This window comes from Acipenser ruthenus, chromosome 32 (assembly GCF_902713425.1).
Source record: "Acipenser ruthenus chromosome 32, fAciRut3.2 maternal haplotype, whole genome shotgun sequence".
NCBI lineage: Eukaryota > Metazoa > Chordata > Actinopteri > Acipenseriformes > Acipenseridae > Acipenser > Acipenser ruthenus.
This window is the reverse complement of record NC_081220.1, coordinates 1,463,526-1,482,479: the sequence shown is the minus strand read 5'-3', so window position 1 is coordinate 1,482,479 and position 18,954 is coordinate 1,463,526. Positions and strand designations below refer to the sequence as shown.

General features: G+C 41.2%; 1 protein-coding gene, 1 long non-coding RNA gene and 1 gene segment (V, D, J or C); all 3 read left to right on the top strand.

The window, feature by feature from the left end:
- Window positions 1-218: 218 nt before the first annotated feature.
- LOC131703146 (Ig kappa chain V region K29-213-like) lies at window positions 219-980 on the top strand. The segment is given in 2 exon segments: window positions 219-328; window positions 496-980. Coding segments are annotated over 2 exon segments (480 nt in total).
- Window positions 981-5,807: 4,827 nt separating this feature from the next.
- On the top strand, window positions 5,808-6,790 carry LOC131703287 (uncharacterized). The gene is made up of 4 exons (XR_009309759.1): window positions 5,808-5,893; window positions 5,976-6,034; window positions 6,125-6,214; window positions 6,671-6,790. It is a non-coding gene; the product is annotated as an uncharacterized LOC131703287 (long non-coding RNA).
- Window positions 6,791-6,880: 90 nt separating this feature from the next.
- On the top strand, window positions 6,881-12,643 carry LOC117415474 (uncharacterized). Its single transcript, XM_059005932.1, has 15 exons — window positions 6,881-7,021; window positions 7,136-7,216; window positions 7,737-7,907; window positions 8,015-8,111; window positions 8,207-8,427; window positions 8,503-8,653; window positions 8,743-8,951; window positions 9,069-9,186; window positions 9,271-9,409; window positions 10,974-11,156; window positions 11,245-11,386; window positions 11,634-11,727; window positions 11,820-11,924; window positions 12,017-12,064; window positions 12,603-12,643. Exons 1-15 carry the CDS (start codon window positions 6,929-6,931, stop codon window positions 12,641-12,643), a joined length of 1,893 nt encoding a protein of 630 aa, XP_058861915.1. The 5' UTR covers window positions 6,881-6,928.
- Window positions 12,644-18,954: the final 6,311 nt, after the last annotated feature.

Here is an 18,954-nt window from a genome sequence, read left to right as displayed (position 1 = left end):
AAGAAAACTATAAGCTATTATTTTTCTTTTTGCTTGAAAAATAACTTTTTCCTGTTTTTTTCCTGAAAGCAGAAAAACTGCATCATCTGAAAATGAGTTTAAACTTAAGAGCACTGCTTGGCTAGAAGTGGCTGCTGTGCCAAGGAAGACAATTTGCATAGAAAAGACACTTTGCATTGGCAGCACATGCTTCAGTGCTCTGGGAGTGTTTATAGCCCTGTGAGTTTAACACTTCATGATTGAGAGCTGCCCTTCATGGCAACAGAATCCACAACAACAATGACTTTTATCAGCATCTTCATCTGGGCACTTGTCATCTACACTCAGGGTAAGAATCATTTAGAAAAACACTTTAAAAAAACTATTTATGGGACAATTCTTAATATATAAGTATTAAAAGTAAAACATGCAAACTGGAAAAAAGGCTTGAAATGTAATGTGATTTAATCATTTAATTCAATCATTTACTTTAATTTTCTATTTTATTATTTTCAGAATCCAGTGGACAGTATACTGTGACTCAGACTCCAGCAGTGAAATCTGTTCTCCCAGGAGACACAGTCGCTCTGAGCTGTAAAGTCAGTAGCGCAGTGTACAATAACAACTACCTAGCCTGGTACCAACAGAAACCTGGAGAAGCTCCCAAACTCCTGATCTATGCTGCAAGTACCCTTCAGTCTGGGATCCCAACTCGTTTCAGTGGCAGTGGATCTGGGACTGACTTCACTCTGACCATCAGTGGAGTCCAGGCTGAAGATGCAGGAGATTACTACTGTCAGAGTGAACACTACCCCAGCAGTAGATATGTGTTCACACAGTGCTACACACCCGTACAAAAACCTCCCTCAGCAGGACTGCACAGCGACTGCACTGCTGCAGCTGGGACCTACTGCAGGTGCTGAGGGTGAAGGCAATGAAACGGGACACGGCCTGTGGAGGAGCTCAACTGCACACAAACACACTGAGCTCAATAACAAGGGCTCCAAATAAAAGACAAGATCAATCTGGTAAATATCTTCATTATTCATGTATTCTAATACATTGCAGAGGCTGAAGGGCTGTCATTGGATTTATATTTACTAATTTAGTTTCAAATGAAAATGAAAATATAATTATTGATTTATCTGCAGGATGGAAAAGATAAAGGTACTGAAACTAAAATACAAAGTGAAAATAAAGAAAATCACACACTGTATTTCCCTTAAAGGAAATAAATAAATAAATAATGCAGAGAATTTGACTCGATGTGATTCTGCGTTCATCCCACTACAGGTAAACGTTTCAAGATTAAATCTCGTATTACATGCACCAGTACTAATGTGCTTTACTTGTTGTCATGCCCGTGTGGGAAAGGATATGTGGGGAAAACTTCAACAATTAAAAATGCATCTAAGTGAGCACAAGAGTGCAATTAGACAAAAAGATGAAACTTCACCTGCAGCAAAACATTTCATGGAGAGAAGCCATAACATCCCTGCTTTCAGATGGATTGGCATTGAAAAAGTGATTGTGAATCGTAGAGGTGGAGACCTACATACAAAATGACTTCAATGGGAGTCTTTTTGGACACACCCCCTGAATACACCGTCACCAATTGGGATGAGCAAGGAACTGGATTTGGCAGCTTTTTATCATTTAGAATTTGGCCTCCTTTATAATTTGGTTGTTTTTTCATTAATGTATGTAATATTTTGTTCAGTTATTTATAATCTATTTCACTAATAGTGATGCATTTAGAATGAGTTATTGATAACCAATGAAAGGTGATCGATGCTTTGTTTAATACAGTATTGATGGCAGTGTTGTTGTATATGTTATGATCGACTAGACAACATATTAAACAAGAACAGTAAAGCCTGAATCACAATATTGCAGATATGTGTATTATATACACTTTCAGCCTGATGTTCAAAAGCAGCAAACTAATAATTAAATCACAAAGTGATTTCAATGTTTCCAGATCCCTTTATTTCGATGTGTTGAAGGTTCACTAAGTGTTTACACGACTCGTTTAATAGAAACCCATTGAAAGCCATAAACTCAGTGCCCCACATCAGCTTTTGGAAATCACTGCGGGACCTACTGTAGTTCTTATTGTGCCTCTTTTAAAATCAGTCTGTTTGTGTCTGTGTGGAGTCTTTATATTTTTGACTGTGCAAAGCCACAGGACTTGTGTGAGCGGGGCCTCCGTTTAGAGGAGCAGCGCACGCCGCCTTCACTGGAACTTTGATTTGGAGTTTCTGGATGTTTTGCTTTGCTTTTTGTACACTGTATGTCCTCCATGAGTTCCCATAGCTGGTAGCGTCACGTGAGTGTGTGTGTGAATAAATCCTGAGTGCCTGTGTCTCTGTGCCTCCCTCTCTGCCTCTCACCTGCCTGCCTGCCTGTCTAAACCGCTGTGAAACACACACTTCTCACACACTGGATTGAGAGAACTGACTTTTTATCTTGCTTGAAATAAAATGAAAGGAAAGTACTTCTGATTGTGCAACCATTCTTTAAATTCAATTGTATATATTAACATGGTATGCACCTCAAATAGATGGAAGATTGAGTTTGTGAGGCTTCTTTATCTAACTCAGGTTTTAACTTATTATTATTATTTATTTCTTAGCAGACGCCCTTATCCAGGGCGACTTACAATCGCAAGCAAATACAAATACATTCAAGTGTTACAATATAAGTCATACAATAAGAACAAGAAATACAATAATTCTCAAGTGTGACAAACCACAATTCAATAATACAGCAGATAATAGTGAAAGTTACATCAGGATATGATTAAATAGTGATAGTTACATCAGGATATGATTAAGTACAAAATACTACAGATTAATCACTTGGCAGATTACAATATTCTGAGGTACAGGATTAAATGCAGTAAAATAGGGGGCAGATAAGAGCAAAATAAAGCATATTTAAATGAAGGGTGATAGTGTCCCAGGATACAACAGAGGAGTTCTACAGGTGCTGTTTGAAGAGGTGAGTCTTAAGGAGGCGCCGGAACTTATAATAAATTATAATTAACTTATAATAAAGATAAAGTTATCTCAATTTAAGACACATTTTTTAAATAAGCAATTCATACATTTCTGAGTGAATTCTTATTTTTTATTAAGGAGCAGCACATCAGCGTTATTGAAGGCAGTTTATTGTTCATTGTCTTTCCTCCTGTGTCATCCTTGTTACCCACCTGGTCTCCTTCATTCCTTATGTGTGCAGCAGCTCCCTGGCACACATGTCTCAACACTTATGGGCCAGTTCATTGTGAACAGGCAGATTTCTAATGCCCCTCCTAGACAGCAGGAAAGCACTGAGAGGCTAAACATAAAACTACAGGAAGGATAATCTAACTGTACTGTGAGTCACCCAACCCTATCAAGTCCCACCTGTGTTCACAGCTCACATCTCATAGAACTGTCTTATTGAAACACAAGTGCAGCGCTTAGAACACAGATACAAAGAGAACTAATCCACTCTTCTATTAAACTGTGAACTTAGTGTTTGATTGAATCCCTCTCTGTGTTTGTATAGCCTGGAAACAGGCATCAGTGCCCTGCCAAGCTCACACACTGCCATCATTCACACTGGCCACAAGAGGGAGCCAGAGCACCACTGCTGTCCATAATGTTTACTTGCTCTTATCTACACCCTATTTTACTGCAATTAATTCTGTACTTTTGAGTACTGTAAGATGTCACAAGTGTTATTTAATCTGTAGTATTTTGTATTTAATTATATCCTGATGTAACTATCACTGACACTGTTATCTGCTCCGTTATTGAATCGTATTTTGTCATATACTTGTACTTGCTAGAACCAAAGTCATTGTATTTTTTATCTTGCTCTTAATTGTATTAATACTTGTACTGTGATTCTTGAAATGTATTTTTGTTTACGACTGTAAGTCGCCCTGGATAAGGGCTTCTGCTAAGAAATAAATAATAACAATAATACACACACACACACAGACACACACGCACTGACACACACACACACACTGACACACACACACATACACACATACACACACACACACAAACACTCTGACACACACACACACACTGACACACACACACACACTGACACACACATACACACACACACACACACACGCACGCGTTGGCAGCACGAGAGGGAAGGTAGAGAGAGCGCGCGAGAGGACGAGCAGAGCGAGGGTGCAACACGAGCCGTCATACCGGTGCAGCGTTTGAATTTTTATTGTTGTCAATTCATTTTAATCAAGTCCCAAGTCAAGTCTCAAGTTAATTCATTCACATCTCAAGTCGTCTCAAGTTCACAAAAATGCGACTCGAGTGCACAGCTCTGCCTAAAGGGACCTCGCAGTAGAATCGAGGTTGTTCAGCACAAGAAAGAATATCAAGGCGACGGAACAAGCCTGCTTGCTGCTACAAAAGCGGCGCTATACTAAACTTTACCGATGCGTTAGGAATAGACACCATTCATTTATTCATGCTTTTACATATCAGCTAATTCCATTGCGCATTTACAGAAAATACATGATTATCGTGAACATTTGATAAAATCAAAAAATCAAAAAATTCCACTGACTCACACTGCTTTCACTTTTTACCATTTACTTCTCGCCCTTAGCTTGCGTCTCAATGCGTGATGACGTTTGTTTTGTTGACTCGGTTGCCATAGGAACGTTTAAAACTCTGCGACAAACTTTACTGAAATGCACAGCTGAACAGAACACCCCCCCTCAGACATGTGCTGTCTATTCACGGGAACACACCACTGAACCAGTTAGTTCAGATGAGCGCTGGATACACAAGAAACAATCTGACAATTTCACAAATAAACCCGTTTGTGTTCAAACCTATGAGAGGTGGAATGTAACAAAAATGTTAACTGCAAAAGCCGGAGCGTCAAACATCAACGACAAAGTTCAACATTTGAATTGAAATAACAGCTGTCAAATAGACAAAGCACAACACTCGAATATAATGTGCCAAATTGAAAATGCTCAACACACTAATTGAATTAATTATACATAAAATAATGAATGTAATTAAGCTCAAAAATTGAAATGGGAACTTCAAATCTTAAATAAATTGATTACAATTCAAATTTCCAGCACGCCATCCGATTTGTGTTTAGTCTGTTCTAAATCAATACTGCGCGTTGTATTTCAGGTTAAGCGCTGTGCTTTCCATTTGCCACTTGGTCATTCTATTCCCCGGGACTGCCCCTGTCATGGCAAATCTGACATGCTAAAGAGATGCTTTGCACTGTTTCTTAAATCAAGTGGCCTCAAATAAATTGTCTACATTAATGTCTGCTTAGCCTACCTATCAGTCTGGTGAAATTGTAAAGATGGGTAATTGACTTGTGGATGTTCACATCAGAACTCGAGCTGTCATTCTCGTCCCGTCAAACTGGCGCAGGCAACACATCTGCCTGGATTCCTGCTTGATATAAATGTGTTTCTTCATTTGCGCGGCCTGCTTTTTATTATTCATTGGGGTTTGTTTACTACACGCCTCCATCGCTGAGCCTTTAATCAGACAGTCCTTGTAGGTGACAGTCCAGTTTGATCCGCACGTACTTCTGACGAACTTAAATTCAAAGTACAATCTAAATGGGTTGTAATATAATTTCAAAAGTATTATTTATTTATTTATTTATTTATTTTAATTAACGTACTGATTTAAAATTAGAGGACTAATATGAAAGAGGTGCGCGCATCAATTGCAGCAAATCAGCTCCCATTAACACCTGAACCTCTTTATAAACCCATTGCGCACTAAGGAACACCAAACTCAGCTACTGGCGGTTTTGTTTTTATTATTGTGTCTTTATAACGGAGAAAGAAGTTCACGGTTGGGGCTGCCTTGGATTTAATGATGCCGTGTTGTCTTAGATTTGGGTAATTGTTGATCTTTTCTCTTCTTTAGAAACGTTCATTTTATTGTGTGTTTCTCACTTGCGTGTTTTTTTTTTCAATGCAGAATAACATTGCTGTTAGCAGTGTTAGTCACTGAAGTTTGGACGCAGAACCCCCCTCTAGGTACGATAACGGTCGCTTCAGCAGAGCTGTTCTTTTAGTTTCCTGTTTATTTGCCGGTTGTGTGTTTTCAAGTATCGTTGTCTTCTGCAGGCTCGGTGAGGACAGAATGTCAAGGGAGTGTTATGATGATGATGTTGGAGAAGTCTTTTGTTGGAAAGTATTTTCGCATCAATGTGATTGGTGAGTGATCATCTTTTCTTGAATGGAAAGCTTTTGATGTACAAAGCCTGTTGACTCGTAATGTAATAACCTGAATTAAGTACAGAGCACTCCTGTGCTGTATGACATCAGCCAGGCTTTGTTTTTGTAAGATGCAGGGTATGAAAAGCTCTTGCGTTAGTTTTAGAAGCATGTTGCTGATCACACTAAACAGACCTATGCTGCTACAACCTTAGTCAGATTTGTTGACTGCAAGTGCGCAGAAATAGACATCATTTACTCTAAACCCACTGTTCCAAATGGGCGTATAATTCTACTTGTATGAATCGTTTTTATAAAATTGCATTTAGTAGATGGAATAGTTATGACAATTTCAATAAGTAGATGGAATGGGGCGGTGGGGGTGTTCACTTTGTTATATCTCTACCTTGCTTGATCACGTGTACAGTTTAAGGCCAACTGAATTTCTTTCCATAGACAATAAGGGGGCGCTTGTGTCCCTCTCTCCAAGACTGGCTGCACAGTGTGGATATAGCTTAACCGTTGACTTCTTGGGAAATGCCAAGGTCCTTGCTTCTGTGCTGAGTTGCTTTGCTCAGAACAGTGAGTCCTCATTTTATTTCTTGTGAGCTTGTTTTCTAATGGTGACATGCTGGGACTAACTTTAGCCTTTGTTTCCAGGATGATGAGACCTACAAGCTGACAGTACAAATCAGTGTCTTCTCAAACAGTGCTATGACTTCAGCTTCCTCCTATGTTCAGAGCATGACATGCCGCTATTCTCCATGGGCAGAGAGGGAGATTCTGTGTGAAAGAAACTACATGGAGGTAAGGGCTGTCAGGATGTGATAATGCTGTTCAGTGTAACTTGTTGGGTTGTGTGGGTATTTAATTGTCACTACAGAAGTGCTTCACTCATGACTAATGTGAATTCTCTTTTAGGTTTCTGTGAGAAGAGGTGTGCCACTTATTGAGCCCAACTTTGTTCAAGATGATCCTGATTGGTCCCTTGCATACCCTGAGGTAGAATCATGTGACTTTGCATTTGCTTCATTCATGTCCCCTTGGTCTTGCCTATTGAGGTCTACTCTACTGTCTCATCTAGAGGAAGCAAAATCTAACTGCCCCCTTAACTTTAACCTGTCTCCCATGAGGGTGGCCATATTGGAATTGTGTGACATTAAGGCATTGGCTTTGCATGCATGTATTCTGTGATTGCTTTGGTAAAATTGCTTTGTCCTAAAGTTTGGTACACTGATATATTAATGTCTAGTACAAATGAATGGCTGTAAACTCTGCCTGTATCGGATACAGACCACATGCTTTCACGTAGGTTTTCGTACGCAGTTGCATTTGAGGATTTACTCTGTTCCATTAGAGATGCCCGGTGAACCTAGAACTGTTTCAGTGATACGTTCTTAAACTTTCACCTTTTCAGTTTTAGTTCCTGTTTATTAAAAATGAAATCTGTTATGACAAATCCTTTAGACTGGGGATGCTTTGTGTTCAAACTCCCTAATCTAATGGGATTTTCTTCTGCTAGGCAACTGCTGCTGACAACAGCATCTGGAAAATTGTGTTCCATCTCCCAGCAAATAGAAAGACCACTATGACTGTTGCTCAGGCCATGACAAACGGATATGGCATAAACACTACACCAACTCGAATTCTGGTTAGAGCTGCATACAATTCCACAGAAAGCCAGCCTCAGTTGGTAAGTAGTCTAGGCTTCATTGTTCTCTAGTACAGTATATCCAGACTATGAAGGTAGACTACAGTCTTGCTTTTGTTTTAGTAAAAGTTCCCCCTCCCCTCCAACAGATCCAAACTGTACCAATGGCTGTGCTAAGATCAACCACCTTTTATAAGCAAAGATGGATGGTCATGATGGTGGACACTGCAGTTACATGTCCTACTGGTGAGTAAGCTTATGGAGGGCAACGGTGCTCAAGAACTGTTCTAGGCTGAAGTGTGAATTTTCTATACCAAGTCTATGGTGTTCCTTTCTATCAGATGGAACAGCCTTCACAGAACAGACGATTACATGGAGTGTTCCTCGTGTTCTGCCTCCTCTTGTTCCGACACCACAAATTACTACCCTTGATGTTCAAATGGGAGTTGATGGCCGCAAGCTTGACCCTGCAACGATTCATAATAGAGATTATAAACTGGATGTAGGTCCCCAGCTAATCACTGTAAAAATTCCTGTGGGAGCTGATGGTGGATATTACAAGGTATGTAGAAGTTCATCATCTTCTAAATCCTTCTCATTTTAAAGCTTTCCTCCTAAGATGCTTCTGTGCTTTCAGAGCCATGTATTGGACAACACCTATGTGATCTCTTACTCTATTGAACCAATGCTGGAGCATACCTGGCAAGATGGGCCTGAGAAGACCAAGTACACAGTACTTCATCCAATAACCACTCCTTTCATGCCTCGGCCACCAGTTGTCACAAACAGTATGTAGAACTTGTCCACATGCAGTAAATCAAGGATTTGTTGCAGTGTTCCACTTCATATCCATTTTAACTGCATGCTTTAATTTCAGATACTGTTCCTAAAGCCAGAGTGTTTAATGTGACCCTGGGGACATTCCTGCCTGATGTGCAGCTAGTCAAAATTATAGTTGGACCAGAGACGTTAACTGTGCCAGAAGCCAACCTAAAAGGTTATAATGTCCAGGAGCATGTCTTTCCCAATGGATCCAAGACCTACACCCTCCAGGTGCCATTTGAGGACCCCAATGTGAAGCAAAAGGTAACATCCCACCTGTTCAACCATCCAATTGCCCTTTGAAAACACTTGCTTCCTGTGGACGTGTTGCTTGCTGTCTGACTTTGGGTTTAATCCTACAAACCTTTGCTTTTCTTTCAGGTAACTCCTCCAGACACCAGAACCTACATTCTGCCCCTGACCTACTTGCTGAATATAGTGCCAGAGGATACACCCTTTACTCATCCTGCTGTAGTCGAAGCCATTCTCAAAGACATCAGTAAGTGCCTGACTATTTGTTCTACAACTACCCTTTTCTAACCAATCCAGTCCATTGCCCTGACAACTGCTCTTCCTCTTGCAGTTCCACCTACAGTAACTGGCTACTGTGATGGTGCTGCATTCTATACCATGGTAACATATGGCAACATGGGTCGCAACTGGATTCCTTTTGTGGGCTCAAGAGAGCTTGGTGGAAATCTGCTTGCCCTGTACAAGTATCATGCCAACTCTACCAATTTCTGGATGACTGTCCCATACAATTCAGTTGATGCCACATATGAAGTAAGTGATGGAACTTTAAAATGTGTTTAGCTGTTTTGGGTTCAACACATTACTGACCTGATGTATTGTCTCTGTAGGTGATCAGTTCTTCAGGCATCAGAAGCAGACTTGACTTGACCTTGAAGGATATTGGGACCATGGTTGTGGTGGCTGACTTCTCCCTGTCCTGCAGTTTCCCTACAAAGATGATTGGTAACTCTCCTGCAGACCAAGCATTCTTTAGAATAGCTGCTTTTTGAGATTGGCCAAAGGTTGCATGAATTGGTATTGAAGCTATAATCTGTTTCCTTAACCTGGATCCAAATGCTGTGTTTCAGATTGCTTCACCAATGGAACTATGGCAGCTCTTGCTGTGAAAGTGGAATCTGTCCCCAGCTTGTCTCCAAGTCAACTAACTCTAAGGGATCCAAGTTGCCGACCTCTTCAGTCTGATGCTATCAATGCGGTTTTCTACTTCAATGTCAACTCCTGTGGCACAACTAGAAGGGTTAGTATTGACACATTTAAAACCATATTTTGAGGAGGTTCAACCTAGACAAGTTGGCCACAACACCCCTGGATCATTCTGGGGAACCATGGTGACTGGTGTTTCTCTTGGCTGAATTACTTGCATGAATTGTGGACATCTGAAGGATGCCACCTTTGTATTGAACTGCTTGTCCAGTTGAGAAAGGTGCTGTGACACATGACATGACTCTTGGTTATGGCATTGCATGTGCTGTCTATAGACCTTTTGGGTCAATTGCAGTGAACTGGAAGGAGTGTACTAACTGGGGATGATCCTGTGGTTAGTACGTAGGATGGGACTAACTAGTACATGAGTTAATACCAATTGTAGCTCGAGTCTCCAGCTGTATTAATGTGTATTTGCAACAAATCCAAAATAACTGCTGTTGCCCTCCTACAGGTTACTAAAACAATACGAAATTAGTCTAGCAGTTTCTGTAGACAGACTTGTGGTATCATATTAACTGGAACAAACATGAGCTCCCAAAAATTCATGACCAACGCTTTTTATTTTTAAATTGTGAATTTGATACTAAGTTAGTACACAGCTGGGGATGTTCCTGAGTACCATATTAGCTAGTCTGCAACTTGATATACAGCTCCATACTAAATCTACAAGTTCATTGCAACCTGAGCCTTTGTGATTTCTCTTCCAGTTTGACAACAACCTCCTGACTTACGAGAATGAAGTGCTGTTCACATCTTACCGGTAAGGATTGCAATCAAATTGAGTATCCTTGTGGTTGAGGCTGAAACTCTACTAACCCCCATCTCCTCTTTCCAGGTTGAGAGTTGCCTGTCACTATCTGGTCAATGACACCAAGGTAGTACAGTTCTTGTACCAGAATAATCCTGCACCTGTAGTCCAGCCTGGCTTGGGGGACCTTGCAGTCATCATGCGGCTTGCATTGGGTATGACTTGGCAATTGAAATAATATAGATGCTCTAGCGTGTTTCCACCTATAGAATTCTCCCTTGCATCTCTGCATATTCAACCTACAATGACTTCTATGGAGCTCGGGATTACCCTGTTGTGAAGTACTTGCGAAGACCCTTGTATTTTGAGGTAGAGCTCCTGTACAGCAGGGATCCACAGGCTGAATTGTTTTTGGAGAACTGCTGGGCAACCTATTCTGCTGACAGGAATAGCTCTCCAAAGTGGGATGTTGTTGTGGACAGGTAAGATGCTGGAATATGGTATTGCTGCTACAAAACCTAGGAATTGGAGTTGTGGCTGATGTGCTCCTGACCTACTTTCTCTTTCTAGCTGTGAGAACTCTGCAGATGAGTACTTGACCATCTTTCACCCAGTCTCCAGCAATGCAAGAGTGCTGTTCCCTTCCCATCTGAAGAGGTTTGAAGTGAAAATGTTTTCCTTCACAAGCGGCCGGGATGCACTGAAAGGACAGGTAAAGTGGAGTGTTGGTATGGGGATCTTGTACCACAATGCATGGTTTGGATTGCTTTGCAAGCAGCAAATGGTCACTGTGCTCAAATCTTTAGTGAGTTGGAATGAAAACATATAACTGCACTTTTGCAAGAAACACTTACTATGATGCAATATATTTGTTTTTCAATTCAGTAATCCTCATTGGATGATGGTCCTGCCTGATCTATTGATGCTAGTTTTGCTTGACAAGGTGTGCTGTCTTTCAGATTTACTTCCACTGTAGTGTTGTGATATGTGATTCAAACCGGCCATCAGACAGCCTCTGTAGCAGACGGTGCATTCCAGGGAAACAGAGGCTTGGTAAGAGCTCTGTCTGTTGGGGGGGGGAGGGGGGTACATTTTGCATGCATTTTTGTCCATTTGTTTTGATGGACTCCTAATTCCTCCTGTAGGTCGCAGTGCTGAAGGGATGGATGGTGGTGCAGTAAAGGTGTTTGTGTCTTCTGGCCCAATTGAGCTAAAGAGAGATGGATCCCTTCACTTTATGCCTAGAAGCGGTAATATGCATGATGTGAACACAATTGCAGTTCAAGTAAAATATATAACTATCTCTTTATATTCCACTAACTATTTCTTTCTTCTCTTGCAGGCCAATTCAATGTGTGGTCCCTTCTGGGAGCTGCAATTGGTGTGTGTTCAGTGGTTGTCTTTGTAGCTGGAGTTGTATATTTTTGGAAAATGCCCAAAAGTGTGTGTTCATAAATAAAAATCTTGCTTGTAAAGACTTTTTGGTTTGTATTTATTTTTTTTATTTTTGGTGGGTGCTTGATTAATTCTACATAGATTATATATTGGTGTGTGTCAGAATGGTTATGTTAATGAGATTCTCTCCTCTTTACTGCATTGAATGCTTTGCTTGTTTCCTGATCAGGCCATTCTCAATATGGTGTGTTATTCAGGGACCCTTCATTAATTCATTGTGAACCCGGGGCAAAGACTTTCCTCCTCCATGGAGCTGTAACCCTATTTTTATATTCCTTCTTGCTTTTGATATGCTACCTTCAGTATGCAAAGTTTAGGGTGAAATTATCTATATATATATATATATATATATATATATATTATATATATATATATATATAAATTTATCATGTTCTAGCATCACAGAAAGTGTGTAGACTTATTTGGGTTTTTTTTTCTGTTATGAATGCAAGTTTTCATTTTGTTCACTGCAGTTTATACGTCTCTTACTGGAAGTGGTGAGAGCTCCAACTAAGGTATTAGTTTAACTTTTCAGCTTTTAATACTGTGTGTACAACAGAGTCTTACTTTTATGAGGAATTGGTTAAACAAACCACTACTTGGCAACATCTTCTCTTCATGTTTGTTTTCACTGTGGTTTATAGTCTGTTACTGGTTAAACTCATTTTACAAAACACATTCCATAACAAACCGGTACACCCGATGCAGGGAATCTTTAGATCTGCACACCAGTCCGAACCAGAAGTTCCATTCTTTGAGCTGTTTGGTAAAACAGGAAGACTAGAAATATCTATAGAGAGAGAGCTGAGTTATTAGAGCTGAATTCACTACACCCGCTGGCAACCCCTTGTGTTTATATTATATATAGGACGCGGAGTTTGATGCAAGACTCTCGTTCAGACACATTCATATTATTAAACCTGCTGTCAGACTCTCCGGCGCCGTCACACTGGGTTTGTATTTATATTCATGTTGGGTTAATCAGAGATGACTATCGGCGGCCCGTCTGTAGTACTACCGGAGATTTTAATTGCACAGTTTGTACCACTCTGTGCAGCGCCGTCCCGTTTATAACACGGTACGTGAACTGCATTCTGCTAAACAAAACATCACAGCAGCAGCAGCTCCATCTACTGGACAAAACCCACAATACACTTTGAAAAAATGATCCAGTTCAATATCTACAAAGAATGAACAAAAAACTATTAGAGAAGCCCTGAAAAAGAAAATATTCTACAAAAGTTTAAAATCAAATATTTAATTGTTACTATAACCATTTTTAGTTACTGTAGAACTACTTCTCTCAGTGGATGGTTTCACAAATAAAAATTATTAAACTAAGGTTTAAAGTCTTTATTTGTCAACAACACACTCCTAGGCCCATTTAATAATAGCAATAATACACTCCAGGGTCTGTGTGTTATCATGAGATATATCACCACTTCCTGGGCGGTTGAAGAACTCGACTTCGTCTCGTGCCTCCCAACGCACCCAAGGCGTGGTGATATTACCTCATGATAACACACACACCCTGTCGTGTATTACTGCTTCATTAATGTAGTCATTAGGTTTATATGTCACATTCCTTTGTTGTCACTGTATTGATTTAGATATTCGGGTTGGATACCTCGGAAGCCAGCGGAACTCCAGCGTTTCTCCGACAACCACTGATAACCACTCCCGTGATGATCGGCGCTGCCATGACAACCCATGACATCACCCGCACAAGTTACAACACGGCGAGTCATTTTTTGTAGCACAGTATTAACGTGTTATTGTTTTCACAAAATAACATCAATAAGATTATCAGATCACCTGCTAGTGTGTACTAAACAAAACCTCAAATATCAGTGAATTGATACAGAGACAAGCCGTGGCACCAGCAAGAGGTTAAAATGAAATTAATAAATAAATTATGACATGAAAGAAATACATGTGGGTATATTTTAATCAAAAATCCATGCATCCATAATTCTGATTATAATCCCACAGCTAATTCTTTACAAATGAATAATTTCTATATTTCTCAGAGTGCTAATGTGGTGTTATAGTTTAACATATTAATGGATTTTAGAAATCATCTATGCTAGTCTGCCCCTCAAACAGTTTTAAATATAATTTAGATTTAAATGGCAGGTAGTATATAAATCAATTTCTAAAACAGGTCGCATTTTGTAATTTAAATAGGCCTACGTATGAGCTACCAAAACGTATTTTTGTTTCATGTCGTTATTAATGTATTTACTTATTTATTTGGTTAAACTTGAATCCAGCCTTACATTTTAACTTCTTGAAGTTACCACAGCGTGTCTATGTATGAATTACTGACGAGTAATATTTGTGATTTGATTACTCTAGATGAACTGATAATGTATGGATGTTATTTTGTGAAAACAATACTATATTAAAAAAGAAATACTACAACATTTAATAAATGAATAAATTATACACCAAACTGTAGCACATTTGTTTAGTCTTAATATCATAACAAATATACTTATTATAAATACGCACTTCTTTTTATTTGTTGGAAAACGGTATGGAAGTGAAGTAAAGTGTTTTTTTACAGTGCTATTTCAGTATTTAAAATATGGTTTTCTTCTAAATTTAAAATGCCAGCAACGGTGTGTTAATTTAACGAAGCGCCTAACGCCGCTCGGAACGTTCGCATTTTTAAATCCTAACGGTCTCTGCTCAGCTGAGTGGAATGTTCACGAGCCGGTTGCCTAGCAGCGTCTCCCCCTCCTTCTCTGCCCCGCCCTCTCGCCCTCTCTCGTTGCTCCAGCTAGGAGTTCAAATTTAGCTTCGTTATATTAGCGCAACTCTTTACTAACTTTTACAAATTAGCTTATTAGAAGCTTCGTGTTTTTAAGATGGTTCAGGTGCAGTCCGGACAGACTGACTGGAACATCATTACAGTATACCGCACTGCGCTCAGCTTTGTGTGGCGGCTGATACACAAAATAATGAACAACTGTTAAATAAATCACATGTATTGCTTTTTAATGTTAATATGTATCTGGTATTCTAAGTATTATCAACAATTAATAATTCAGCTATATTCATATTCAGAATGTAATACAGTATTAAGACAGGGTAGGTCCAGTATTAGAAATAAATAAACATGCTTTAAGAGAAACAGCAGTGATGTTTATTGACCAATCCCATACATTCTCTATATGTTTCTACATTGTGGTTGCACAGGGACAAGGGACTCAGTGATGTTAAAAAAGAAAAAAAAAACTAGAGCCCCCAATTAACCAATATAGAAAGGAAGGGGGAAGAAATGTATTGCCTGTTTGCAGTACCTTACACTTTTCTCTATTAAATGTCATTTGCAATGTGTCTGCCCAGTTCTGAATGCTGTCTAGATCATTTTGAATGACCTTTGCTGCTGCAACAGTGTTTGCCACTCCTCCTAATTGGAACTGCAAACACAATTCAAAAAGGAAGTTAGAAAGGCCAAGAGAGATAGATACAAATGAACATTGCTTAGGGGGCTAAAACCAATTCCAAAATGTTTGTCCAATATTATAACAGCAAGAGAACATTCAAAGAGGAGGTTAAATGTCTAAGAGATACAAATGGCAAAATCATAGACAAAGAAAACAAAAATAGCAAATATATGAAATGATCACTTTTCACAAGTTTTTACAAAGGAGGATACGGACAACATTACCATTATTATTATTATTATTATTATTATTATTATTATTATTATTATTATTATTATTATTATTATTATTATTATTATTATTATTATTTATTAGCAGACACCCTTATCCAGGGCGACTTACAATCGTAAGCAAATACATTTCAAGTATCACAGTACAAGTAATAATACTTTTGGTTCAAGCAAGTACAATTGTGACAAAATCCAATTCAATAATACAGCAGATAACAGTGTCAGTGATAGTTACATCAGGATCTGATTAAATACAAAATACTACAGATTAAACACTTGGCAGATTACAGTACTCTGAAATACAGGATTAAATGCAGTAAAATAGGGAGCAAGTAAAGTGCATTTAAGGAAGGGTGATAGTGTCCCAGGCGAAAAACAGAGGAGTTCTACAGGTGCTGTCTGAATAGGTGAGTCTTAAGGAGGCACCGGAATGTGGTAAGGGACTGGGCAGTCCTGACATCTGTAGGAAGGTCATTCCACCACTGCAGGGCGAGGGTGGAGAAGGAGTGGGCTCTGGAGGCAGGGGATCGTAGAGGAGGTAGAGCAAGTCTTCTAGTGCAGGCGGAGCGGAGAGGTCGAGTGGGGGTGTAGGGAGAGATGAGGGTCTGGAGGTAGCTGGGTGCAGTCTGGTCAAGGCATCTGTAGGCTAGTACAAGAGTCTTGAACTGGATGAGAACGGTGATCATGAGCCAATGAAAGTTGGGAAAGTACAGGAGGTCAGATTTAGACAGGTTGAGTTTGAGGTGATGCAGGTGCATCCAGGAGGAGATAACAGACAGACAGGAAGAGATACAGGAGGGGATGGTGGAGTCAGAGGTGGGGAGGAGAGGAAAATCTGAGCATCATCAGCATAGCAATGGTATGAGAAACCATAGGATGCAATGAGGGGACCCAGGGAGCGGGTGTAGAGAGAGAACAGGAGAGGACCCGACTGACCCTTGGGGGACTCCTGTTCAGAGAGGGCGAGGTGTGGATGTTGCTCCACGTCAGGTTACCTGCTAAGTGCGGTTGGAGAGGTAGGAGGAGAACCAGGCCAGAACAGTGCCAGAGATCCCCAGGTTAGCGAGACAGGATAGTAGAATAGTGTGATCAACAGTGTCAAAGGCAGCAGAGAGGTCGAGGAGAATTAGGACAGAGGAGAGAGAGGCAGCTCGGGCAGACTTTAGTGAGTTGGTGACAGACAGGAGGGTGGTTTTAGTGGAGTGAGCAGAGTGGAAGCCATATTGGAGAGGGTCGAGCAGAGAGTGTTTGGACATGAAAGTAGAGAGCTGGCGGTGTACAGTCTGCTAGAGGGTTTTGGAGAGGACGGTAGCTCTGGAGGGAGGTGGGGTTGAGGGAAGGTTTTTTGAGGAGGGAAGTGATAGAGGCTTGTTTGAAGGCAGAGGGAAAGAGACCAGAAAGGAGAGATAAGATGCTGTGTGGTCCAGTGGTTAAAGAAAGGGGCTTGTAACTAGGACGTCCCCAGTTCAACTCCCACCTCAGCCACTGACTCATTGTGTGAACCTGAATAAGTCACTTAACCTCCTTGTGCTCCGTCTTTCGAGTGAGACGTAACTGTAAGTGACTCTGCTGATGCATAGTTCACACACCATAGTCTCTGTAAGTCGCCTTGGATAAAGGTGTCTGCTAAATAAACAAATAATAATAATAATAAAATAATAATGTGTTGAGAAGGGAGGAGATGAAGGGAAGTAGAGCAGGAGCAGCAGCTTGAAAGAGGTGAGTAAGGAGGGGGTCCAGGGCACACGTGGTGGGTTTGTGACCCTGGAGCAGGGAGGAGAGGTCAGAGTCTGAGAGGGGAGAGAAGCTGGAGAAGGAGGGTGAGTTAGTAGAGGATGCAGTTGGTGTAGGGGTTGGAGTAGGAGGGGGTGCGGGGGAGGAAGTGGTGTTAAAGAGTTTGCGGATATCTGAGATTTTAGAAGAGAAGAAAGAGGCAAAGTCATCAGAGGAGATAGAGGAGGGGGAGGGTTTAGGAGGGAGGAGAAGGTAGAGAATAGTTTACTTGGGTTGTTAGTGGAGGCTTGGATTACAGATTGGAAATAAGTACATTTAGCAGAGGAGAGGGTAGAGGAGAAGGAGGAGAGGAGAGTGCGGTAAAGGTCTAGGGCAGCAGGGAGTTGGTTCTCTTCCATTTCTTTTCAGCAGATGTGATTCTTGCTGAGCGGAGCGCAGAGGAGAGCCAGGGTTGGGGAGAGGAGGGGCGAGCAGGTCGGGAGGTGAGGGGACAGAGGGAGTCGAGGGAGGAGGGAGAAGAGGGTGGAGGTAGCAGAGTCTACGGAGAGTTGTGTGAAGGAGTCGATAGGAGGGAGGTGAGAGAGAGCAGTGGAGGCAAGGACACAGGGGGAGAGAGAGCGGAGGTTACAACAAGAGGTGACAGTGGGGGTAGGAGGAGCAGGGAGAGAGGGGAGAGACAGAGAAAAAGAGAGGGTGAGGTCCAGTTGACAGCCAGCTTTGTGGGTAGGGGGGGGTGGAGAGAGACAGAAGTCGAAGGAGTGAAGGAGAGGGAGGAATCCGGCAGAGTGGCTGGGGTTGGAGAGATGGATACTGAAGTCACCTAACAGGACAGTTGGGGTAGACAGAGAGGACAGAGGAGAGTAGATAGTCAAGTTCATCTAGAAAGTGAGCGAGAGGTTCAGTGGGACGGTACAGTACAATTAACAGGAGTTCACAGGGAGAGGTTAGTTGGACAGTATGAAATTCAAAGGTATTAAAAGAGAGTGAGGAGAGGTCGGAGGGGACCGAAAAGAGTAAGGAGGGTGAGAGGAGAAGACCAGTCCCACCTCCCTGTCCAGTGACAGTATGGGACAGGACGTAGAGAGAGGACAGGGCAGCAGGAGTTACAGTGTTATCAGGGGACAGCCAGTTTTCAGTGAGAGCAAGGAAATCGAGAGAGACAGGTGGGAGGCAAAGGCAGAGATGAAATCAGCTTTGTTAGCAGAAGAGTGACAGTTCCAGAGTGCACCAGAGAGTGTGCGGGAGGGGGGGGAGAGGCAGAGGGATGAGGTTAGAGGGGTTGGAGGAGCATCGGCGGAGAGAGGGCAGAGGACGAGGACGAGAGGACAGAACAGGGATGTGAGAGACAGTCACAGCAGGACAGGTAAGACAAATAGGCACAGTGGGAGCGGTGGGGTGGAGGGTAC